The sequence below is a fragment of the Bactrocera oleae genome, chromosome 2, assembly GCF_042242935.1.
Source record: "Bactrocera oleae isolate idBacOlea1 chromosome 2, idBacOlea1, whole genome shotgun sequence".
In the NCBI taxonomy this organism is placed as follows: domain Eukaryota; kingdom Metazoa; phylum Arthropoda; class Insecta; order Diptera; family Tephritidae; genus Bactrocera; species Bactrocera oleae.
Window position 1 is genome coordinate 301,591 of NC_091536.1, and position 27,071 is coordinate 328,661.

The 27,071-nt window shown below is 35.7% G+C and overlaps 1 protein-coding gene across 6 annotated transcripts in view; it reads left to right on the plus strand.

Annotated features, from left to right (window-relative positions):
* side-VII (sidestep VII) overlaps nt 1-27,071 on the plus strand; it is a 145,199-nt gene that overhangs the window by 58,937 nt on the left and 59,191 nt on the right. For 5 of the 6 annotated variants that reach the window (XM_070106029.1, XM_036373693.2, XM_036373689.2 and 2 more), the window contains exons 11-13: nt 2,696-2,818; nt 11,195-11,328; nt 19,547-19,721. In XM_070106029.1, the coding sequence (XP_069962130.1) occupies nt 2,696-2,818; nt 11,195-11,328; nt 19,547-19,721 (432 nt within the window). The remainder of the gene's footprint in view (nt 1-2,695; nt 2,819-11,194; nt 11,329-19,546; nt 19,722-27,071) is intronic. The other variant, XM_070106038.1, reaches the window with a different exon arrangement.

Here is a 27,071-nt window from a genome sequence, read left to right on the forward strand (position 1 = left end):
TTCCATAATCTTTTCTGGGCATATGGTATCAATCATGTAATTATGATTGTATTACAAACGCCTTCTTAAGTGAATTTGCATCACATGAAATTTATCAAAGGACCTTGATAGAGATGTCACGATATTGTTAACAGAAATTGGTATATAAACAACAGCACCTTTGAGAGAACTCTGACCTTGATATCATAACGGACTGATTGCCATAAAAGGCAATCTAGGCATTAAGAGACGTTCTTCAATTGCGGTTAAATCTTTCAAACAATCCGGTAGTTCAGGAAAGTCTAGACTCTTAGCTAAACATAATTTGCGAACTTGGTGTGAAAACCAAAATCCGTCGCAGCAAATACATATTTCAGTGGGACCTACTTAAAATTGTGAAAGTAAATGTTTTTGAAATCTGTTCAATTGCCACTATTAGCAGTTTCTATAACATTATTTTCTCTCGTTAATCGGTTTCGTATTAAATTTTCCTATTGACAGGGTTATCTCTGCAAGGGCGAACTTGACCTTGTCTAAGGCCTCTCTGATTCAAAATTTTTTCTCTCACACCCCTCCGACTAAGCTGTCGACGTTGTTTGTCTAGCACGCTCCTCTCTCCTTATTTCATGATTTCTTCTTGCATGTTCTCTTTGCATTTTATCACGAATGCGCTCTAAGTTCCTATACTCAGGATTTCTTGCGCGAAGTTCTCTATGATCCCTAGTGTTCCTACTTTGCTCATCGTAGCGAATTTGTGGATCTTGTCGCCTTGTTCTATGTTGAACAGTATTTACAACCTGCTCAGCAGATCGAACCTTGGGGTCTTCACGCCAAGATCTATGACCTCGAGTATTGTTTATTTGCTCTTCAGAGCGAATTTGTGGATCTTGTCAACTTGTTCTATGTTGAACAATATTTACAACCTGCTCAACCGATCGAACCGCGGGGTCTTCACGCCGAGACCTATGACCTCGAGTATCTTTTTCGTTCGGACAGACGTACATCGGAATCTAATCTACGATTAGCGTGATTTACACTGTAATTGAGTCCTTGCTATGACTCCTTTCTTGTTCGGTGTATAGGTTGAATATACTGGTGTAAATGTGTGCACATATGTATTTATAAACACTACATAAGTATTAAACACTAAGCACTTTGCTGGTTAAGAAATCTAGTGTAATTGAAACTACAAACACAGTGTACTGATATTTATTATACGTATGTGTTATTTGTATATACTTGTAAGATTAAATTTTGTTGTTAGGATCGCGCCCGCTATGATTTTGGGATTATTTTCGCGCCGGTTTTTTGTTTATTGTTGTTGTTTAAATGTAAATTAATATGTAATTTAAGTTTTTGTCTCTTTTTTTCTGTTTTTTGTTTTTTGTCAAACCACTTTTAAGTCTATATTACATATTTTTGTTCTAAATATGCGCATATGAGTTTTTTTTTCAAGGAAAACACAGTGTATATGTATATATATAACTTTTTGTATATATGTTTATATATGTTTAGTACACTACACAGCACTTAGGATGTTTTTTTTTTAACACGAAAAAAGGAAAAGACCGCTTGAAAATCTGTGGTTTTGGTTGGTGTGGTGATCGGCAGGTGTGTTGCGTTATCCCGGATAGCGGTGTCGTTGTGTCAATTAATTATTAAAAATTGTGAACATTATTAACACAAATCGTAACCGGTTAATCACCGCACGCTCGCAAGATCTGTTCAATTTTACAGGCCTAACCGCAGGCTCTTTTCTCAAAGGAGCACACACCTGAGCTAGGCGTGGAGTCGCTATCCTTAAAGAATAATAGGATCTTACCAAAGGGTACCCTACAACTCAAATAAAGTTGTTTGGCTCAAGCACAAAATCCACGTCAAAATATATACAAAATATAATTAAAAATTGTTTATGTATGTGTAGCAGAATATGGATATACGATATCGTGCCCTCGGCTACTCCATCAACAGTATGCTAAAATACATTCAACAGGAGTTTAAACTCCCCTCCAAGTACACTGCTCCACTTGGAAAAGCAATAGCACACCCTAATATAACACACCACACAGGACAACGCAAAACACCAAAACACGACACCTGTACACTACCTCACAAACAAAAAGGACGGGATCTTTACCCTCACGGCTTCATTCGCTTAAACACATTTGTTTCGTCTACGAGCCACATCAACATTTCTTTTCAATTTATCAACCCGTGCGATATAACTGCGGCAAGCGACACCTTGCAGAGCTCGTAATTCTGATTCTATTCGGACACATGCGTTAAGTCCTTAATCAATAATTATATATTTATAATAACGGCGTTTCAACCTTGTATACGATACAATCTCATTTTTATTTAATTTATTCACGCGATTATAAGTGAAGTGGTGAAATGTTTTAACATTGGTAGTGTGTGTTGCCTAACAAATCGGGGAATTTATTCAGATTGTAATCCATTCATGATTTCGTCGAAGTTAAACTCTTTCGCAACCTTTTTTAATATCAAGTTTTGCTAACATCTAAAAGAATTCCCTCGTATTTAATCCTTGCAGGTTGCAAGAGTTCGGTTACACTTGAACTTAATCCTTTCTTATTTGTTTAATAAAAAGTTAAGATAACCCCTTTAAATATGTATGCCTCATGCTTTAATCCTTGAAAATTATTTCATTCCAAACTTTGAACGTACAATACATCAAATTTACTCAATCTTTTAGGCTTAATATCTACCGTGGAATATACGCCACTCACAGAGATAGATTATGGAACTCTACTTTGTACCGCCGCAAACAGTATAGGACGTCAAATATCTCCCTGCATGTTTCACATTATCCCTGCAGGTAAGTAAATTGGATAAATTAAACTTTCAGACATTGTCCACTAATTCTAAATTTCCATCATGAGTATAGCAAGCAATGTTTAAGGAAAATACAGTTTTTTTTTTCATCGTAAAGATTGCAAAGTCTTAGGATATTTACACTTTTAGTATTCAACCATTGAAATAATGAACATTCGAATGTTTGGAAAAATAGATTAGAAAACTCGAAGAATATTCGCAAATTTATTTCTTTATACTCGAAATTAAATTTATGTATGTTAACGACACCTTTTATATTAGTGAATGGAATGCCATATCAGTATTGTAAAAATATTTAGCTCCGTTTTATTAAGAGGTATGGTCACTGTAGAACTAAAAAAAATCGTTTTTTTCGCTTAAACTATGTTTTATAAGTTTCAAGTTTATTTGTAGCGAAGAAAATTTTTTCAAACGACTTTAAGCGTATATAGTAGAGCGGGTTGATTTACAGGAAGCCAAAAAATAGAAAAATCGCGTATGCGGGAAATATTCTGTGGTTTATTCTGACCAACTTTGCTTAAATATGAGTATAAAACCGGTTTTGAGCGAAGTTTAATTTTTAGGGATTATGAAAATTTCTTACTCAATTTTTGAGATAAACGAATGTAACTTAATACATAGGAGCATTTTGACATTCTATTGATTATTTGTCTTAATCGATCAGATCGAATAACTATATGACATATCTCCCATACAACCGATTAGTCCGTTATTCTATTTTCCGATTGCCTGTCTTTAATTAAAAAACTTAGAATATCTAATTTGGCAGAACTGTTCTGTAACACATGCTTTACAGTGACATAAAAAATAAAGAAAATCGGACAACTATATCACATATCTCCCATACAACCATTTCGATTGAATTGTGTATTATATTCAAAAAAGTTTAGAGCTGTTTTGATTTTTTGCCTAATTCCAATGTTTTTGGGTGTACTAAATCCGAAAGTGACTTTCATTCAGGTATTCAGGTATAATTCAAAACGAAAGCGGTCAATTTCATACCCCAATCTGCAATCAGTTATTCGTTCCACTCCTCATGCTAAAACAGTAAATTGCTTGATTCAGCTTCTTATTGTTCTAAAAATATACAATTTATGTGTGCAAGGGTTATGCAAAAAAAAAAAAAAAAACAAGTAGGGAAGGGCTAAGTTCGGGTGTACCCGAACATTTTTTACTTTTACTTAATTTTCTAGGATACCTGACGCATTGACTAATATATACGGTACGGTATACTAGGTATATGGGAGCTAGGGGTAGTATTGACCTGATTTTAACCATTTTTGGCACAAAGATGCACCGTTTTTAGAAAAATACGCTCATTCTATTTTATTAAGATAATTCATAAATATATTGTTTTGAATATAATAGAATAATTTGATTTGATTGATTTGTGTACTGAGGAGTGAAAGAATGCGATGGAATTTAAAGTTGTGTTGTTTGGAAAGTAGACATTGTTGTTATCCGACACACTCACCTTTTTAAGATTTTCTAACCACAGATGCCCGTTTGCTACACCAGTAAAACGCTATTAAACTGAAACCAATAAAGTGCAATAATTAAGCACTAAATAAAGATAAAAAAAACTGTAATTTGACACAGGGGATCGCAGTAGCAACGGGCACATGTGGTCTACAAATTTTGAAAAAAAAATGGGCGAGGCCCCGCCCTCTAAGAAGATGAATATACATATCTTCAAACCATTCAAGCTATTATTACCAAATTTGCTCAAATATGAGCTGGTCGCTTGTCCACGCAAGCGAAATCGAGTCGCGTAAAATTTTTTTTTCTTCTTTTTTTTATGGAATCTTTTCTTAAGAAAATTACAATAATATATTAAAATCTTAAGACTAATTTTAAGAATTAGGGTTAGCACCAACGTGCCAACTTTTATGTATTAAAATCGTACAAAATATCTTAATTTTCTATAATAACGGTTAGTGGGGATGTACTATGGAGCACAGACAATTTGTCGTAAAAGCCTAGACTGTATTCTTTGCACTTTCTGGACATTAGACTCACAAGCACTGCCCCTAAGCTGAATGCCGTAGGTCCATATTGGCTTTATAATACACTTGTATAGAAAAACCTTGTGTTCAAGATCTAGTGCTGAATTAGGTATAATAATACAGTGCATTTGTACTTTATTTCTCATTATTGTTAATACTTACGGCTGCCCCTTACCTACAAACTCGTAGCATTACTGGCTGTGTGTGAAAGTGAAAAAGCGATTGAGTGCGATCAACATTCAACTTTGATCCGCAATGACGACGATTTACAAATAGTCCAGGCTGTGGTAATTTGTAGGCGGATCGCCGGGGGCATCAATATTGTTGTCACCACGTTACACATCGCTTTCCTGGGATTAGTAGCAGTAATTGTTAAAAATTGCACAAAACAAATCACCGAATCTGAACAAGTTCTTTAAACAAAAAAAATTAAATAATCAATCAATTAATTAGTTTTCGCGAAAAAAAATTTTCTCCACCTCCTTAAGTGCACATCAGCTGTTTGTGTCACACGGTGAGCCAACGCTGTCACATTGGTGATATAAAATCAAAATAAAAACTTCCACATCAAACTGCATAATCGCCCAAACGACAGGTTGCTAATAACCAGTAGAGATAATACTAGGAAATAAAAATGGCTGAACCTCTTCATGAGGCGAGGCCGAGAAACAGTCTCAGCTCTTTTAGAGTAAATAATATAAGAGAACTAGAAAAAACTAACTCACTTATAAACAAATAAAATGCTAGAGTAACTGGCAAAAATGGGTATTACACTTTTACAGAAGTGGAAAGCGAAAAAATAAACATAAATAAAAATAAAAAAACTTGATGGCCGTGCTTACTTGACGTACGTAGTAACTCATTATCCGCATGTATGAGTGTAAAAAAATTAGAATCGAATAGTGACGTAAAAGAAAAAATAGCAACAAAAATCCAACGCACCAACAACATCAGCAGTAGCTCAACATCAAGCGCAAACAGGTACGTAAAGCTAGCCCCAAGGGCACTCAACAACAACGTATTGCTAAGCAGTTAAAAATTACACAAGGTGAACCATCTAAGGATGGCAACAGAGTTTCCATCCTTGATTTTGCAGAAGACGAGGACAATGAGAGTCCTTGAAAGGACCACAAACCACCCCCTATTTACTTGCGCGAACAAACGTCGAACACAATTGTAAATATGATGTCTCAATTGGTTTTTAAAGAACACTTCCATGTTGCTTCTATTCGCAGGGGCCTGGTTCGAGAAACAAAGATTCAGGCTTACACCGAAAAAAATTACCGCCTAATTGCCAGACGATTGGATAGAGAGTTATTATAAGTACCAGCTGAAAAACGCCAAAGGCCTGGTAGTTGTAATAAAAGGCATAGATAGCTCTGTGCCTACTGATGACATTAAGAGCGCGCTAGAAGAAGAGGGTTACAGTGTAAGATCAATGCACAATATTTTAAATAAGAATAAGGCCCCACAGCCAAATTCGATCCATCCCACATAAAATCGAAGAACTCAGTGCATCCCATATATAACTTGCGATATCTTCTGAATAGAAGATTTACCGTCGAAGAGCCCCTAAAACGTCAGAGTCCGGTGCAGTGCACTAATTGTCAAGAATTTGGGCACACGAAGACTTAATGTAAGCTACCATCGGTTTGAATAATTTGCGCCGATGTCTATAGCACTTCAGAATGTTTGCACGCCAAAAATGACACCAAAATCAAAAAATGCAGTAATTGCGGGGAAAACCATACCGCAAGTTACAGGGCTGTAAGGTGTACACGCACATTATGAAACCAAAAGTAATACGTAACTCCGCATATTTTAACTATAAGAAATCTCAATTTCCTAGCCTCTACTCTGATTCTGTTGCTAGTACTCAACCTAGTAACCTGGCATAAAATAAACAAAACGTTTACTATCCTGAAGCATTACGGACAGATGTACAAAGGCCACATTTTAGTGGTAAGCAAAATGATTTAAACGCCCAAAATTTTTTTATGCCAATGTTGTAAAAGATGGTCCACAAGCTAATAGTAATTCGACCTCAATCGATAACCTCATACAGACAATAAATAGTTTTATGTCTAATATGCAGAGTATACTCCAGGAGATGATGAAAACTCAGAACATGCTTTTGCAAGTTTTACTTTAAAAAAAATGAGCCAACTGAAAATACAATACTGTAACGTATAGGGGCTATCCCAACATAAACTCGAAGTTGAACAATTTTTGCACACAGAAGGTATCGACATACTTCTGGTCACACTTTACCCATTAGAACTGCTTTAGAATCAAAGGCTCCTACACCTATGATACTAAGCATCAAATTAAAAAAGCATGGGGCTAAGCCACAACTATAAATATATTAGATTCAAATATCGCAATTTCATCTGTTTACTGCCCCCAGACACAAAATTGAACTAGTCAGGTTTCAAACGTTTTTTGCTTCGCTTGGCCAAAAATTTATTGGGGGTCCCGACTCTTTAGCCATAGAGGTAGGCAGCTGTATGATACAGTAATGGCAAATAATCTCGGCGTTGCCACTTGAGGAATAACGACATACTGGCCAACGGACTTTAACAAGTCGCCAGATTGTTTGCTTTTAACAACGGCATTAAACGCAACGAGTACACAGTTACTTCAGCATACTACTTATCATCTGATCACTCACCTACAATTCTCACCCTGCGCAACAATTTCGCTCGTCTCCCCTGACGCAGCTGAATAGATGTACTTGTATTACGTTACTGCGAAACATGCTGCAGCTGAAACGAAAATGCGGACTCGCAAACTACCTTCAGAATTTGGATGCAACAAAGAACATAAATTATAGTCTGTGGAAAGCCGTAAGGCACATGAAATGTCCTATAACTCACGAATAACCTTTAAGATTGGAAAAAAAAATTTTTCCAAAACCTCCACCGAAAAAGTTAACGCTTTTGCAAACAGTCTGGAGAAGGCGCACAATACAAATGCTCATATCAGTCCACCAAACATAAGTAATATTGTTAACGCACCAATTCAATTTCGACTTTCTCACATACAGGCCGCTTTTAAAAGCCTTGACGTGAAAAAGGCTTAATGATAATCAATTTACCCACTTGTGCTATAAGAATTTTATTATTCATTTTTAACGCAATGTTAAGAAAAGAATTATGATTCCCAAGCCAGCAAAAGACGCTAGTCAAATTACATCACATAGATCTATTAGCTTGCTACCAATATTATTAAAAGTGTTCGAAAAAATTCTTCTCCAAAGCTTAGCTCCGTTCCTCCATGAGCGACAAATAATCCCTGAACATCAGTTTGGATTTCGAGCTAATCAGGGTACAATTGAACAAGTACATAGAATCGCCACTATCATTAGATGGGCTTTTGAAAATAAGCAGTATTCTTCAGCAAAATAATTCGACTGCTATCTGAGAACCCACATAAACTTCCTAAAAGCTACTTAACGGATACAACTTTTAAGGTCATATTGAGGGCCGAACTATCCTCAACAAAGAAAATCTCTGCAGGTGTACCCCAAGGAAGCATATTAGCTCCTTTCCTATATTTAATTTATACATCAGACATGCCCACAAATCCTAACACATACACATTAACAGACGACACTAACATTTATAAGCGTCAGCTAGGATCCTCAAGCAGGTAGGTAGTATCAACACAACTGCTTCAGCTTTGGGGCAGTGCTTGCGAGTCTAATGTCCAGAAAGTGCAAAGAAGACAGTCTAGACTTTTATGACAAATTGTCTGTGCTCTATGGTATATTCGGAACGAAAATATATATAGAGATCTCATGATTCCTACAATTCATGAAGAAATTTGAAAATACGCCATCAAATACGTCGATAAGCTTACGACTCATCTCAACAGGGCCCGATCTAAGGGGGGCCAAGCCGGGAGCGGCAAAAAATGAGGGGCGGCAAAATTTACTTATTCCTATCCTTCAACCTTTTGTTCGATATTTGTTAGGTATCGATACTTTTAACAAAATTTAAGTCACATCATTAGATTTGGGTCGTAGGGGATTACCCTTCTATAAAGACAATAGCATAGTGATTGGTACTTATTTTCCTATTAAGTAGATTTATTTTTATCAATTAAGTAAAAAATGGATACAGCCATAAACTATTTAGAATTAAGATTTTCCCATATTTCTGAGCACAGTAAACATTTTGCTTTTTTGTATAACATATATGCCTTAAGAGAACTCCCAAAAGACCAAAAGATGAATTGTTAGAACATTGTTGTTCTATATATAACATAGAGTTTTCAGTGCTTTGTATGTTTTTAAATAGTAATTTATCTCCTCAAGATGTTTTACAACTTGTAACAGATTTAAGATTTGGCCCAAATATCAGTATTGCGCTCAGGATCCTTTTAACTTTACCAGTAACAGTTGTAAGTGGTGAAAAAAGCTTTTCTAAATTAAAAATAATAAAAAGTTACCCACCATGACACAAAAAAGATTATCTGGATTGGCTATGATTTCAATAAAATACAATGTTTGCGACAGTATAAATTTATCAGATGTTATTAAAGATTTTGCAGAATAAAAAATGCGAAGAAAATTACTATAATTACGAGTTAGGATTAAATATTCTCTGAAAAACCTCCGGGTCCGTTCCGGTTTCTTAGTCGGAATGGTTAGAGGTGCTCCGTGATGTGGAGCGTGATAGTCGGCAGTAGTTAGTCGATAGTTATGCAGATTCGGCTGCCTTTGGGAATTTTTTCCACGGTTAGCACTATAAAACCATTCTCATAAAAACCTTTTACCTCAACTATATATGTATGTATATACTGATATATAAGTGAAAATTACGAAATACTTTTTAAAACCAAAAAATTAATAAAAAAAATACTAGTTAGCGTATACATGACTCTCTTGAAATGAAACCGATGCCTACAAATGTATTTAGACAATACCAACGTTAACGCAATTGTTTCGCATTTCTCGGGGCAAAAGTTTATGACCTTTCGTAGAACATGCCAGCGAGCAGTTAAAATACCAAAGATATTTTCTTATACTCGCCAAGCTTCCGATAACCGGTATTTGAAAATTGATTTGTTTCGTCTTAGCTGTTTCCCATGATTGTTTGATCAAACAAAGATTGCTGGAAAACACCTTGAAATAAAATTAAAACAAGTAAATATTAAACTGATTTAAACAACGACTTCAAAAGTTGTTTCGTGAGCGAGGTACCTAAAACATGAATTGAAAATATACATACATATGTACATAAATAAAAACTATATAAACCATATATGTATGTATGTATATAACCATTTGCTTACTTACTTTAATGCAATTACCAGTCGCTCCTCCACACTTTATTTATTGTTTTGGTTTTTTTTTTAATTTTATGTTATACAGCGGCCGGTTAAAACAAAAAAACGAATATTTGTCGTCGCCATTTTTTTAATTTTAAAAAGTAGCCATTTGGCTTTCTATCTTTATTTGCAGGATGAACGGACTAGCGGCGTTTGCGTCTCCTTAACACCTTTCTTCGTTGAAAGCGAAGAATAGTTAAAAAACAACAAATCTTGGAATAAATCATCTATCGTATATTGCGGACAAAATATCAAATAAAAAGCAAATTAAAATGATATTTCACATTTGTGTCCCTTCACAAAAATTAAAAAATAGCTGACGTAAATACGCTGTGCGAAGTATATGAATAATTTAGAACGGTATAAATTCAAAAAGTGAAAATGGGTTGCTAAAACACAGGAAACGGCATATTTCCGAATATTACAAGTAAGCAAACCGCAACCCAATAACATTGTATGGGGTGTCCGAAGGTTAACAGAAAAATAAAATTTCTAAAGTAATCCTTCCTAAATACTTCTTGAAGTAATGATTTGGCTGTAGATAATTTCTTATAGTTGGTAGCAGTCACGAAAGTAATTTCTCCAAAGTCATTTACTTCGAGCAATATCGTGAAATATTGTAGAACACTGATTAATTTGAAATAGAAAGTACACTCTTTTGTTACAACTAGACATCATACATACATACATATATGTTCACTTTTATAGCGACTTGTAACATTTTAATATTTCCGAGAAGCGGTTATGTAGAACCATTACTTACACTAATTACTTTTGGGTCATACAGAACGAATTCCCAATTCTTCCGAACTCCACTTTAACCACAACTATGTGTTGTTCAGGTAAATTGTACCATCCGAATTAAATAACGCATTTAATTAATGCATATTTTAGTAACATTAATTATAAAGATTACTGTTTACTGATAGTTGAAACTATTTTACTGATTAATTTATAAATTTTGTAGGCAATACGTAGTTAAAAGTTTAAAGAGGATTATTATTTTCTTACCTTTAAAGGTCGTCCCGAGCAAGTTCACAACTGCAGTGTGGTAAACATCTCTGTTTTGTCGATAGCGATATCGTGCATTGAAGGTTTTAATGGAGGGCTGCCTCAACTATTTGTAATGGAAGTTAGAAACATGTACTCCAAGGTAAGTTTAAACCTTTTTTTATACCAGATTATCAAATTTGAATTAATGTGATAGTTTGAAAGTAAGAAGTGTGTTTTTTGTGGAGTTGATGATATAAATAATGTTATCGAAATTGCGATCACGAAATGCCTTATACTTATTAACCTTTCAGATATACATACATATCTATTGTATAATATTATGTTAAAATATGTATGTGTTGTTGAAGGGCTCTTGCAAATGTCTTGTTACCGTCGCCGAACCAACTAGCGCCCGCGCTGTGCCGTCGTCGTACACGGCTTCGATTCTCGCTTTGGTGTAGTGTTAATAACTTTGTCCACGTAACTAATAAATTGGTTCTTATACAGAGCGGCTCACGAATCGTGCTATAAAAACAAACCAAATAACTTTTTTTTCAATGCATTACATTTATTTTTTTTTATTGGAAATCATCTCATATTTTAATTATACAATTAATTATTTTTAAAAATTATGGACCGTAAATAAACTCCATGCTCAGTCACGAATAGCGACACTTAATTAGAAAATTATTCATTGCGGTATGAAGGTTTGAATTCGGGATTGCCTCAATTATCGTTTTAATGAACTGCATTAGTTCAGTCAGATTTCTGGGTTTTGTTTTGTACACCTCTTGCTTGACATAACCCCATAAAAAAATCTATTGTAGTCAGGTCAGGTTATCTTGGGGGCCAGTTGAAAGTGGAGTTTCTTGATGTTAATTTTTCGTTGGAGCTCCGCAATAACTGGTCTGGCTATGTGTGCAGTTGCTCCATCCTGCTGGAACCAAACGCTATTGAAAGGAATATGTCTTCAGCACAGTTCTGGGTAAAATACTCATTCGACATCTTTAAATAACGGTGCCCATTGACAGTTACTGCTAAAAAGAAGTATGGCCTAACAATACATCTTTATGAAAATGCACAGTGATTCGTTCTGGGTGAAGTTCCCTCTCGTGGATTATTTCTGGAGTTTATTCATTTCATATACGGAAATTTTACTTGTTTACATTTCTTCGGTCATTTCAATAGTTTTTTCGTAAAATTCCAGGCGAATAGACAAATCTAAAGAGTTCAACCGGTTTGTTATTTGAACATTGTACGGAAACAGGTTTAAGTCATCATGAATTATCCGTTGTAATGACCGTCTGCTAATTCCAAGTTGCGGCGATAAGTTGCAAGTCGAAACTTTCGTATTTGCCTGAATTTACGACGCATTAGACGCACTTGTTTCTTGAACACGAATAATTGGACCTCGATAATACGGTGTTCTTGCGATACTTCCAGATTCGGCAAATCTGTGAACCAACCTCATAATGGTCCATTTACTGAGGGTAGTGTCACCAAAATCCCGTCTGAATTCTCTTTGGACGGAAATGACCGACTGAAAACCATGGCTGCAGTATACAAACCCTCTTTTCGGTATCCCAAGCATTCATTTTTAACAAGCTGTGAAAAAAAAGTAGGACAATTACTAACACAGAAAAAAAGTTAATAAGGTATGTTTTTGTAGCACGTTTCGTGAACCACCCTATATTTGAGATTTTCGATTACTTGTAACACCATCTTGTGTAAGAAAGGCTAAATTCTAAAGATATCTGATAATACCCAGAGGTTATATCTAGAGTTGCAGTTTACACGGCCGGATAACTTTGTCGAAACTGTTTCTTAACGGTAACTGCGTTAAGATCGCGGTAATCGACACATATACGACTCTCTCTTATCAATTCGATTTTTATTAACGTATTGTTGCATCGACCAAGTTTCGGTCAGTTTTCGACAAAACAATACGAAACATGATGCAACAAATTAAATATTTCGTAGCATTATTTTCCGCGAATATGTTCATTAATATAAAACTTGTTTTGACTGTGCTCCTGCAGATGTAGAACTTCTGCAACTAAGCTCATTTTTTGATTTCTGCTACTTCGGACATTTCTACCTACTTGCTTCTCGTAATAGAGAACGTCATCTGGTGCCATTGTACAATATAAACCTACAAGTAACCAATAGAATATTTTTCACTAACACATACGCAAACTAATAGCAAAAACAAGCATTCGGTTTGGGTTGTCTAAATTCTACTACTAAAACGGCCATGCTAGTCATTTGGTACATGTTGCCTACTAATATTCTACCACTAAAGATCCAAATTCCTCAAAAAAAGATAAAAACTGCTACTGTGTATTGCCATGTTATGTTTTAATATAATATTTTTAGAATTATTTTTTCAAATATTCAAATATTTTCCGATTACTAAAATTTCTAAAGATAAATTTACGTAGTTTTGATTAAAATATTATTTGTTGCATCAAGACATTATTAAATCTTTAAAATACAAATCGAGGTAAATGTGAAAATAGATGAAATCTGCTTTCTACAAAAAAATGCTTTCGTATAATTTTACGGTTACTTGTATTATAAATATTTTTGAGTTTTTGCCAAAATTTGATAATAGTATTTATTATTGAAGAAGATTCCTTCTCCACTTAAGGAAAGCAATATAAAGGGTGTCCCAAAATTTACGCAAGATTTAAATTTGCCCACTTTTATGTAGTAAAGTGTTAACAACCCTATAAAAAAACAAATCGACAGCTGACAGTTTAGGCTTAGTAAAAACGGAGCAGTTACACAAGAGAACTTAGAAGAACGAGAAGGTTCGGAATATTTTAGAATTGTAAAATAATTTAAATCGACAAAAGCTTTGTTGTCACTTTTTTCTGTGTTTTGTGGGCTTGCAGGGTTGTCATTTTTCCCTTCTAGAGGGAACATCAAAAAGTTGTTCAATTTTTGATTTCTAGCTTTTGCCATCGTCGCTAAAAGACGCTTGTAGGCAAACGCATGCTCGGGAAGATGTGTAAGGCGTTTGCTTTTATGAATGAAACGACTTAGGTTATTGCATAGGCCCTGGGGTCCACATATTCAGTACCTAGGGGCTTGAACAGTTTTGGTTCAATTTATATAATCTTTGGTCACAAGATGGCATACTTTAAACGCAATATTCACGCAAAGTTTTACGCCGCTATAATCATTGTTGCTTGATTTGCATACTGGAAAGTGAAAAATCAGATGGAATTTAAAATGATGTTATATGGAAAATAGGCGTGGTTGTAATCCGATTTCGCCCATTATTATAACATAGAAATATGAGAAGAACATTATGTACCGAATTTGGTTGAAATCGGTTAAGCAGATCCCAAGATATGGATTTTCAAATAAAAGTGGGCGGTGCCACGAACGTGGTTCCTATAAAATCATCTTATACCAACCCAGAAATAAAATTTAAAGTCTATTGTTTAGTGCTTGATTTATCGCGCTTTTAGTAGTTTTTAACAGTACCGTTATATGGGGAGTGGGCGGGGTTGTCACCCGATTTCACCCATTTTCACACCGTCGATAGAGATGCTAAAAACATTTGTTCCCTGTGAATTTTGTTATTATGGCTTCAGTGGCGGGACCACGCCCACTTTAAAAAAAATTTAACTGCAGATGCCTCTACGCCCATCCAACCATCTTACGGTACCAAGAAACATGTGTACCAAGTTTCATAAAGATATCTCAATTAACTCAAGTTACAGCTTGCACAGACGAACGGCCAGACGGACGGACAGTCACCCAGATTTCAACTCGTCTCTTCATCCTGATTATTTATATAATATATATATTATATAACCCTTTATCTAACTCGATTAGGTGATACAAACAACTGTTACGTGAACAAAACTATTATACTCTGTAGCAACAAACTGCGACAGTATAAAAATAATCACGCATATGTGAAGTGACATTTGCATTTTTTGTTTAAAGTATTTCATTTTTCTCTTTATGTTGGTAGATACGTATTTCTGCCAGAGAACGTTGTTATAAATTCTCATTTCTGTTAAATAACAGCAAATACTACAGAAAATGGTGAACTCCCTGATCGGAATTTTTCAGCTGTTCTGTTAGCCGTCTAATCGCTTCATACAAAATTCCATTTGCACCTTCTCGTTCTTCTAAGTTCTCTGGTTACACGATAGACCATTATGTCTTCATTATTGAACAATATTTCAAAAATAATGAAAGCTTGGCGACCGCAATTCGAAAATTTCATATCATCAAAATCATTCTAAGCGATGAAGCACATTTTCCAATTGATGGGTTTGTTAATCCCCAAAATTGCCGTTTTTGCGGTTCTGAGAACCCACATGTGATTGAATATACCTATATTTTTGATCGTTCAGGTGGTTCAAATAAAATCAATTTACCGAGGGTCAAATATGCAGGGGATAATGTACAAGGAAGAACATTCAACAAATTAAATCAGATTCAAAAGTTAACTCTCAGAATACAAGACTATTAATATAATGCTTCGCACAGGTACATTGTTCATCCGAACAACTTTTGTTATTGATTTACGTGAGTACCTGCCGGCGACGGCCTTACCTCACGGTGCTCCAAAGCACAACGTATCAATACAGTGCGTTGATAAGCGCCCCAAATAATACGAGCTATTTGCAAGTATTAATTTGGTTACCAGTGGCAGTGTGTCTGGGCCCACAATACCATCTTGGTAAGACTCGAGGCCGACCTAAAACCTCTTCCGTTTTCGGGTACGAAACCAAGCAACTGGGTTTACAACTTCTTTTTAGAACTGAAAAAACAGTTAGGCTTCCTGCATTTAGGTTTCAACCACGAATCTCCCCAAAGGAGCCATAACCCAATGAGCAGATTGGACCGAAGTCCAAGGGCTTTCTGCTCCCCGTGGTACCAGAGTTGAGTCTCCGGTAAGACTGTGTAGCCGAAACTACTGCCAGTTGAGCAACCCATTGCTCAATGACTGGTGACATTTGTCGCTTGAACTTCAAATGTCTTTTTATTTGGAATCTCATTTAAAGTCTATAATATCAGTTCAAGCTGAGTATTATAGCACTATTTCTGACATCATTTACTATGCTGATATTTCTGGGCAAAATAAATTAACAGTCATAGTGCATATTGGCTTTTAGTCGCCTCTTACGACAGGCATGCCTTACCGCGGGTAAATTCTTACCCCTACCCGCAGGGGGATGTTCATCCGAACAATACAGAATGCTTCTATTTGCGATTGCTGTTAATCAATCTACGTGGGCCAACGTCTTTCCAAGATTTAAGAAGAGTCGACGGTCAGCTGTTTGTCAGGCACATAATCTTCTTGAGAATGATGCATGTTGGGGCACTGTTCCCGCAGATGCATCGAATACTGCCACAGCAAATATGCATGTTATTTGCCATAATATAGAATACCTGCTTTCCATCTAATCTAAAAGATCTTTGGGAAAAGTACAAGGACTGCATGAGTTAAGATAGTCTACCTCGTTTGCGCGCTGCGAACTAAAATCCGAACATTCAATTCACTCCAAATGTGTATAATGAGGCATTTTGATTGACATCAGCTAACGAGGCACTGGTGCAACTGGGAATGCCTGTTTCGAATTGACCAGCAAACGACCTTTTCGACCGTGACACTTTGGTTCTGACCTGACTTTGGTTCTGACCTGACATTTGTTCAGAAAAATCTACTGCAGTGGGTATCAAAACAATGCATTGCCTATGGCAGAGTTATGCGTGAAATAACAAAACAAAGCGGTGGAGTTCACATTTTCATTGATGCACTCGGTGATACAGGCAACCAGACGATTAGAAAATATATTGCACTGACTATTGCATCATCTGGATTTGCGGCCACTCTTTTGGGTGGTGGCCGAACAGCGCATTTAGCATTGAAACTGCCATATGTAACGAATGTACAATGTGTCACAGCAAAGCATTGGAAGCGCGTTATATTACACTGCGAGATTTGAGTGGAAACGCGCGGATCTTCAGTGGCCCCCTCATTTTATTATCTGGTGATTTTCGATAAACACTGCCGATTATACTACGTTAAACCCCCGTTGATGAAATTAATACATGTTTCAAATAATCAGTTTTATGGCGTAATTTACAGAAATTGACTTCCAAAACCAACATGCATCTACAATAACAACGGGATGCATCGAACTTCTGTAAGATCATAGAAAGCATAAACGAATTGGTGCAAAAAGTTTTTCCGAATACAATAATAGGCTACAATAGCGCCCAAAAACGTAGATGTGAACGTAGATGGTGATCTGATGTATTTAAAGTCAAACGCTGCTGTTGCTGATGAAAATGAAAAATTAAATTTTCAAATTGTATTTAAAAATTCTCTACATATTCACTGTCTGTCATCACATATTGTTCGGTTGAAAATTAGTTCACCTATTATTCATCAGCGTAATTTAAACCCACCTCATCTATGCAACGGTACACGTTTGGTAATCAAAAAGATCACAGGAAATGTTATTAAAGCAACCACTTTGACCCGAAAATTTATCCACGTTACCGTTCCCACGGCAGTCGGCTCCACGTAACCGGAACGGACCCGGATTTTATCTGGCCAAGGACTGTCAACTCGGCAGAATTCCGCCACTACAACAAAAACAACCCGAAAATTTAATGGAGACATTGTCCTGTTGCCACGTATACCTACAGTTCCCTATTGCCGTATAGGGGAAACCAACGCATCTACCAAGAATACATATAACTGAATTAAATTTAAATTAAAAATGTTTATCATTAAAAACTTTAAGTATATTTGTTAAAAATTAATAACGATCTACCATATCTACTTTATTCATTATCTTAAATGTTATCAACAATTACTCATTTGTTACAAACTAGAAAATAAAATTAATGAAATAAAAAATACAACATCGTAAGTTGATTTGTGACTTTAAAATTTTTAGGTTATATTCAAATTTTAAACCCGTGGATTTTGAATCCGCCTATAACGTTTTCGTCTTTATTCATAAGTACCATTTTACAGTTTTGCATAGTTTATAATAATATAATTTTTCGAATGTATGGTATCCCTCAGCCCAATAACGCGTGGCCGGGGTCTTCTAGTTGAAGATAAATTAAGTTAAAATAAAATATTTAAATAAATTCAGAAATATCATATAAAATATGTTCATTTCCCGGTTGATTAACAATATTACCTGGTTTATCCTGTTATCAAAGCTGTAATTCTACAGATTCCTTAGTAATAATTAATAAGTATATATCACGAGGTGAGTTTCTTCTTCGTGAGGAGAACTCGCTTGTTGGAATTTTTAAAATGTTTGCTGTCGAACCTGCACCTTCTCATTGCTTTACGTTCTCTGTATTTAGTACCCCTTCGAAGACACGACAATTCATACATACATATATGGCCAGTTACCATAAACCTTCTCTATTACCACATATACATGTTTGCCAACCACTGAAATTTCATGAAGTTATTATTATACCAAGCATTAAATTTTGAAAGCTTTCTGTTATGTCTTAAGTGTGTGCCTTTTCTTAAGCTGTTACTAACATGTAAGGAAGGGCTAAGTTCGGGTGTAACCGAACATTTCATACTTTTGCAACTCAAAAAGGCATAGAACACCTGTAGGTTTTGCAAAACTTTACATCAAACTAGGGGAAGTATCGCCATGATTGCATTCATTTAAGGGAAGAGGATACAATGTAAATTAGAAAAAGATTCTTTTTGAATTTCATTACAATTTCTTACACATTGACCGATAGATATATACGTTATAAAGGGAACCGAAGGGCATAAGGGAAGTGAAATATTTAAAAGGAGAGACAGTCACCCGGACTTCAACTCGTCTCGTCATCCTCATCATTTATATATATATAACCCTATATCTATATCGATTAGTTTTAGGCGATACGAAAAACCGTTAGGTGAACAAAACTATTATACCCTGTAGCACCATGATGCAAGAGTATAATATATATTATATATAGCCTACAGAAGCTGACTGATATGTAGTAACCAATAAGAAGGACAAAAACCTTCGTCTTGGTTATGTTGGTTAGTTGTGGTAACATGCAAATTTTCTTCTTAAGGTAATTCGAGTAACATATTTACTAAAATACTAAGTATAATTTAGTTTGCCCTTTGATCATTTTGATAATCATAGATCAATGAAAAAATGGAATCAGTGCAAAATGTTGCGAGGTGTATTGATCCAAAATTTGAATTCCGAAAAATTAAAAGATGATACGACAAATATATTTCACTGGTGCTCATTTCTCCATTTCATAAATATTAAAAAGAAATAAATTTTTCAATTCTTTTATATGCTTACTATCTATAAAACAATTTCTTATTACTGTAAAATTTGTATTTTCAGGAGCTGTATGTTAATAAAACATCATCTCATCCTAGGTTCACTCTCACAACTCTTATTCCCGGAAATCCATACATGTTATCAATTTTTGCATCTAATTTGAAAGGGCGGTCAGATGCCACGATTTTAAATGTAGACGTGATTAAAACTGTAGATACCAGTTTGAATGCAGGGCAAGGTAAAACGTATATATCTATATAATTACAAAATATGCTGTTATATGCATTTTAAAACAAATACGCAAGCTATTTATAAAGATCTGTTACAAACCTCCTATCTTAAAATAAGCAAGACCGTAAAGTTCGCTTTTGGGATTGTTGTATCCAACTTCATAATAGTAATGGTTGTTTCTGGTCCCCTTGACCCCGTAATCAATATTGTTGAAATGAAATATTAAACAGCACCGCCGAAACGGAGAGGATCAGGGATGACTAAAAATTTTTACTTTGGAGCCACATAACAACGACATTAACAACAATTACAGCAACATAGTTCTGTCAAATATAAATTCTACTTAACTGATAACACAGCAACGATAAGTAATAAAAGAGTCTTTGCCGTTGTTCCAGAGAACGTAAAGCAATGATAAAGTGAAAACTGAAAAACACCGAGTAAATTTGAAATAATATATAAGCAACAAGTAAAGAAGGGCTAAGTTCGGCTGGAACCGAACATTTCATACTATTGCAACTTGCAAACATCAAAGTCGGGGAAATACTTTCACGTGTTGGCAAAACTTTATATTAAAAAAGTAAGGAAGAGCTAAGTTCGGATGTAACCGAATATTTTATACTCTCTCAAAGTTAAATGGTATACTCGTTTAAGATTTCTTTATGTATTTTAATAATTAGAAATCGCAATTGTTGCCTCAGTTATTCACACACAGTGAAATTAATTAGAGCAATTTGTAAACTAAATTTACTCAAATTATGAGAAATTGTTCTTGTGTTTTTATGTATATACTTATAATTGATTTTATATAGAATGCATTACAACTGTTTTTGGACAATGAATAATATTTTTTATTTATTATATCGATATTATTATATTGAGTGTATGCATTAATTCGTGCGGTTTTTTTACGAAAATTAAGACTTTATTGTGAAAAAATTGTTATAAATTTAATGTTCAAAGTATTGCTAATCGGAAGCTATGATGTTTGTCCATCTTTCTGGCAGTTTGTGGATTCCATCCCAAAAGAACTTCTCCGGCTTGGAGGTCAAGAAAGAATCAATCCAATTTCTGATACCCTGTTCTGAAGAGAAGCGTACTCCGGTGAGGGCATTCTGCATTGACTTCCCTCTACTTCCCTCCACGGTTTTCTAAATAGTTTTTAACTGGCCTTGCAACATATGGCCGAGCGTTGTCATGATGAAAAATTATTGATTCGTGTCTGGTCGCATATTCTGGTCGTTTCTCCGCGATGGCCTTTTTCAAACGAATCAATTGTTTTCGGTAGAGGTCCCCATTGATCGTCTGACCCGATTTCAATACCTCATAATAGAGCACACCCTTGTGGTCCCACCAAATACATAGCATAACCTTAGCAGCATGGATATTCGGCTTTGCCGTGGATGTTGATGGTTGGCCGGGCTTCACATACGATTTCTTGCGCTTTGGGTTATCATAATGAATTTATTTTTCATCGCCAGTGACAATCCGATGCAAAAACGACTTCTTTTGGTGGCGTTGAAGCAACATTTCCGACATGCAGAATCGACGTTCGACGTCTCTTGGCTTTAATTCATAAGGCACCCAATTTCCAAGCTTCTGGATGAATTCTAATGATTTTAATCGTCTGGAAACGGTTGCTTGATCAACTCCTAATACTTTTGCAAGTTCTTCTTGCGTCTGGCATACATCTGCGTCGAGCAATGTCTCCAATTCTTCGTCTTGTAGTTTGTTTGGCTGTCCGGGTCATTCTCCGTCGTCTAAGTCGAAATTGCCACTTTTAAACCGTGCAAACCACTTTTGGCACGTTCGTTCGGCTTAAGCATGGTCACCATAAACGTCCAGTAATATACGATGGCTTCCGGTAGCACTTTTCTTCATGTTAAAGTAATGAAGAAGAACTCCCCGCAAAAACACTTTATCTGGTACAAATTTCGACATTTTCAAATGAATGAAACAAATTGTTGTTCACGCTCAAACAATTTATATCTACTGAAAACGATGCGAAATGGCAGTACCTTTGAAATGAATATAGCCACAGATGAATACGACGCGAAATAATACTAGTAGAGCCCTCTCTTAGAAAACCGCACGAATTAATGCATACACCCCATACATGTTTAGCTTAAAAAAAATAAATATTAACAACTTTAAAAATTATATTATCATATTAATTTGTATATACTTGTAATACTTACAATATTAAACATAAATTTTTATAGAGATTCTTATACATTTATCCAAATTATATTTCTTTTCTCCTTATACTATTTAATTTCTATCATATATTTATACAATAATGTCTTATATAAAAACAAATTATACATATAATTTAAAATTTCTTAATTAGATTATTTACATGTTTTTCTTAAAATTATTTTAAAAACTATTGTCAAAATTTCTATACTTACATGTTTGAAAGTGTCCGATCAATTTGTGAACCGGCAGGTGTAGTTGAATATTCTACACCAAGCAGGGAACTAAAGTTTTTTTCTTGGAGCAGATTTCCTATCGTTGTTCTTGTAGACATTAAACAAATGTTAAAATCTCCAACAATTACCACATTTTGATTGCATAACTCAGAAGTAAGGACTTCCTGAAGTTCTACAATTAAATGTCTGACAGAGAAAACTGAATTTCTGTATAGAACCAGAATATTAATATTGAAACATTTAAACAAAACTGCTTCTAAAAACAATGCGGCCTGAATAAATTTTCTTTACAGCCTTTGGTTCTATAGAGCTAGCATTACTATGCTTTGCATATATTATATGTATCTCCCTTCCGCTTTTTTGTCTTTTGAATTTCGCGGCTATGTACAAAGCGCTACAGAGCTCGTATCTGGCAACACTATACATAATTTGAAAGGTCTTGACATAACTTCCAAAACAACGCTATGCATGATTAGTTTGGATATTGCGTTCAACAGTTATAGACGTGTAAACATGGAGTTCACTAACGCCGAAATTCGCGCTATTTTAAAGTTTTCCTTCGTTAAAGGCAAATCCGCTAGAGAAACGTTCTGTGAGATTAATGGTGTTTTGGGGGATGGTACTCTATCACTTCGAACCGCGGAGGAATGGTTTCGACGGTTCAGAGCCGGTGAAAACGACACCATGGATAAGCCAGCCGGCGGAAGACCTGTGACGACAAATACCGATCAAATCATGGAATACATCGAGTAAGACCGGCATATGGCATCCCGTGACATCGCCCAGGAGATGGGAGTTAGTCACCAAACCATCTGCAGAAGGCTGGATACAAAAAAAAGTTTGATGTTTGGGTGCCGCATAATTTGACGCAAAAAAACCTTCTGGACCGAATCAACGCCTGCGATATGCTGCTGAAACGGAACGAACTCGTCCCATTCTTGAAGCAGATGGTGACTGGCGACGAAAAATGGATCACATACGACAATATCAAGCGAAAACGGTCATGGTCGAAGGCCGGTGAATCGTCCCAAACAGTGGCCAAGCCGGGATTGATGGCCAGGAAGGTTTTGCTGTGTGTTTGGTGGGATTGGAAGGGAATCATCCACTATGAGCTGCTCCCATATGGCCAGACGCTTAATTCTACCATCTACTGCGAACAACTGGACCGCTTGAAGCAGGCGATCGACCAGAAGCGTCCAGAATTGGCCAACAGGAAGGGTGTAGTGTTCCACCAGGACAACGCCAGACCACACACTTCGTTGATGACTCGTAAGAAGCTACGGGAGCTCGGATGGGAGGTTTTATCGCATCCACCATATAGCCCGGACGTAGCGCCAAGTAATTACCATGAAGTTGAACTCAAAAGAGGCTTGTGAAAAGTGGCTGTCCGAATTCTTCGCAAATAAGGAGGGGGGCTTCTACGAGGAAGGTATTATGAAGTTGCCGTCTGGATGGAAACAGATCATCGAACAAAACGGCGCAAATTTTAACTAAATCCGATCAGTGTAACACTTTTTATAAAGCATTGAATGAAGAGCAAAAAAGCGGAAGGGAGATATTTGACAACCTTATATAATGCCCCGTATATTTCTGTTGCTTATTCCGTGCTATTCTCAACTCGTTAATTGGAGTAAATCCTGGTATATCAAAATTTTCGCAAGGATAACTCCAAGTTTCTACAAAACATAAAATATCTAAAGATAGCATCAAACAGTCGCTTCTTATATCATTAATGTGAGCTTGAAGACTCTGAACATTATGGAATAAAATGTGATGTTCAGGAAATCATAAAATTTAAACTTGTTGTCAGAGCTTTATTTGCGTTCAATTCCAATACAGGATCCGATTCAGAAAATTTGTTAGGAGGAATAAAATTTCCTATGATGAATACACCTTCTGCAGTAGTAGCCCGACTACAAGCGACATATATTGAACCTCTAGGCATTCTGGGTCGAGTATGAACTACCACCTTATTATATGTGGCACCCTGACTTTTATGAAAATTGATTCCCTCAGCCTAAACAACTAGAAACTGATTTCTTTCAATTGATATTTGTTCATTTCTTTTATTTTGAAAAGATTTTAAAAAGTTTTCAAATGGTGTCCAAGAAATTTCTAGAGGATGAGGTTTTTTTGATCATGCTATGAAACCAACAGAAGGTTCCAAAAATTTAATCCACAGAGTTGTTGGAAAAGAACAATGGAAATCAATTTGCATAAGTTGTCCAGCTGCCCCATTAACCAAGCCATCACGCGTGTTTATATTCACTGTAATCATATATTTGGCGGAGGTTTTTAGTGTTAATCAATAAGGCATTCCCTGCGTTTCAGAAGTTTTTAAAAGTTAAACTCTTTCCAAAATATTTTCAATTTTACTTATTTTAAATTTCTATAACTGAGTCTTTTGCAGTTAAAAGGATAGCTTCAGTTGGTCTCTTCATTGGACCAAAATAAATGTATGGCACCATCGGGAACTTCCTCAACACTAACTACACGAGTTTCAATGGGTGATATGTCCTCATTTCTCATAGTACTAGATACCATATAGTTTAATGCCATTGCAAAGGCCTGATCCTCCCGTTGTCTCGGAAATTCTGTTAATTCAAAGTATTTAAATAACTCCTACAAAGGGGAATCAACTAAAATGCTGTATGCATCATTGGGATTAGGAGAGAATATCTACCTATCTCCAACAGGTGAGAGTTCGAGAGGGCTAAACATAGGAGCACCTACCATAGATATTTTATCACTTATGATTATTTTAAATCGATAAGTCTGTAATGAATTAACTGTGTCATTGCTAAGTGGCCTCAACTCTCTATTCAACTGATTAAAAGGTAAAGAGAATATTGATTAAGGGTCATTCCGCCTATTCCTGTTTTACCTAATGCTGTTTTACCCGTTAGTGCGCAAAGAAGAACATTTAAGTAACTTGGATTGAATCCAGGTGTAGAATTGTAACGACGGTTAAGAGCTTGATATATTGCAGATATCAAACGACTCTTTCCTACACCTGCACCGCCGCCAATGAACTCATAAAATGGGCGACTTGGTTTTAGCTGGTGCGTCAAATGTGTCAAATAGGTTCTTTGCTTAGTATTTAGACTTTGAACTAAAGAAAACAATTCCTCAACTGGAATTAAAGGGGGTAGTTTAATAAGTCTAATATTGCAATCAGACTCAGTGCCATTATCTGTTCAATCTTCACCATGAAATTCCAGCAAATTTATATTTGGGTTTATTTCTGGAAGTGCCAACACTCTGAACTCATTTGCCACGATAGGTTTTTAATTATGTGCACCTTGCTCTAAGTCTGTTTCATTATAAAGACTTTCTAGAACATTTTCAAGTTCTCTTTGCTCAAAAACATCATCTTTCCTCAATTAGAATACGATGTGTTATGCAAGTCTGCTCACTATCGTTTTCAATGAGATATTGCTGTTCATTCCGCCATGGATAGTAAAGCATTACCATTTCGCTGAAATTCTCAACTCTGGCCAAATCTGGGTTGTACCGATTATACAAGGTTTGGTACGATTTTTAACAAAACCGCAGCCGTCTTTAAGAGGCATTATCACACCGCTTTCTGGTAAATTATCGTCTTCCCTCTATTTTTTTCTTTGTCATCACTGTCTTGTGCTCTTCTACTAGATGTAATTGATCCGATCTTTGTTTATAACATTCTAAAATACCAGCTACGAATATTTCAATCGAACATGAAGGAAGATTCTGAAGTTCGGCTCTAGGTTTCCAGCACTTACCTCTGATATAGCTTCATTTAAGAGCCTAGAAATTAACTGTTAGACTTATTAATATAATTATGCATCCAGTATATATTGGATGTCCATATTTGCTATATGGAGTTCCAAAATCAGAGGATTATAAGCGTTTATAAAACGATCCTGTAATTTTCTTTTTATCATCATCAAAAGACATATTTATTCTACTATTAGACAAGAAATATTCAAATCGTTTAAAGTAAAAATGTCTTCTGAAAAAGTTTTCCTTGTGTCTTTTTGAATTTTGACTTGTTTCTGTAATTGTATTTGCTTTGAAGGCATTGGTGGATATGGTATACCAAAACGACAAAGCTGTTGTCCTCTTATTTCTCTAATACAAGACGGACTGTGGTTATGCTTTTGATAACCCAAATAATTTTCTTAGTAGTTGAACGAACCATCTGTAGAAATATAATTGTCAATAAAACTAATACATCAGAGAGTGTCTGAGGATCTTGAAGGTTGATCCTGGGATCATTATTAAGCCAATACATGCCATGTACATGCGGGGAACCTCTCTGTTGAAACTCCACTCTACAGTAGTAGTGAAATTTGTGACATAATGCTCAACAAAAATGCTGGCGTTATCTTCAAAAAGCTTAGGAATTTGTCGATAGAGGTAGTCAAAATATCTAGCACAAGTAACTGTGTCTGACCGAATTAAGCGGAATCTATCTTGGGTTGTTAAACTCTTGTCTTCCTCTTCCGAAATATCTTTAGAATCAACATTTTTAGAGAGGATGACTAAACGCACAACCCAATGAGATTCTGCAGCCGACAAAGTGATAAAGAAGTTTGGAAGCCCAAATGTGCGAATCATAGCGATTGCCTTTTTCTTCTCAGCTTTCCAGTGCGCGGGAGAGAATCCAATGCCTTTCAAAACCTGTAATCATCATCGTGTTGAATCAAATTTTGAACAAAGTTCTGAAGGTAAAAGAACCGTGGGAATATTATTACTGAAGTATTAACATGAGAAGTTTGTTCCGCATGAAAAGATTAAACCAATCGGGAATCGTCTGCAAATGCAATAAACGGAACTCCTTCTTGGTCATTAAATTCTGAAATTCAGTTCTCATTAATGTGTATTTTGTTCTCACGATACAGTGGGGTATTCATTAAAAATTGCAAAGCTTCCATAATCTTTGC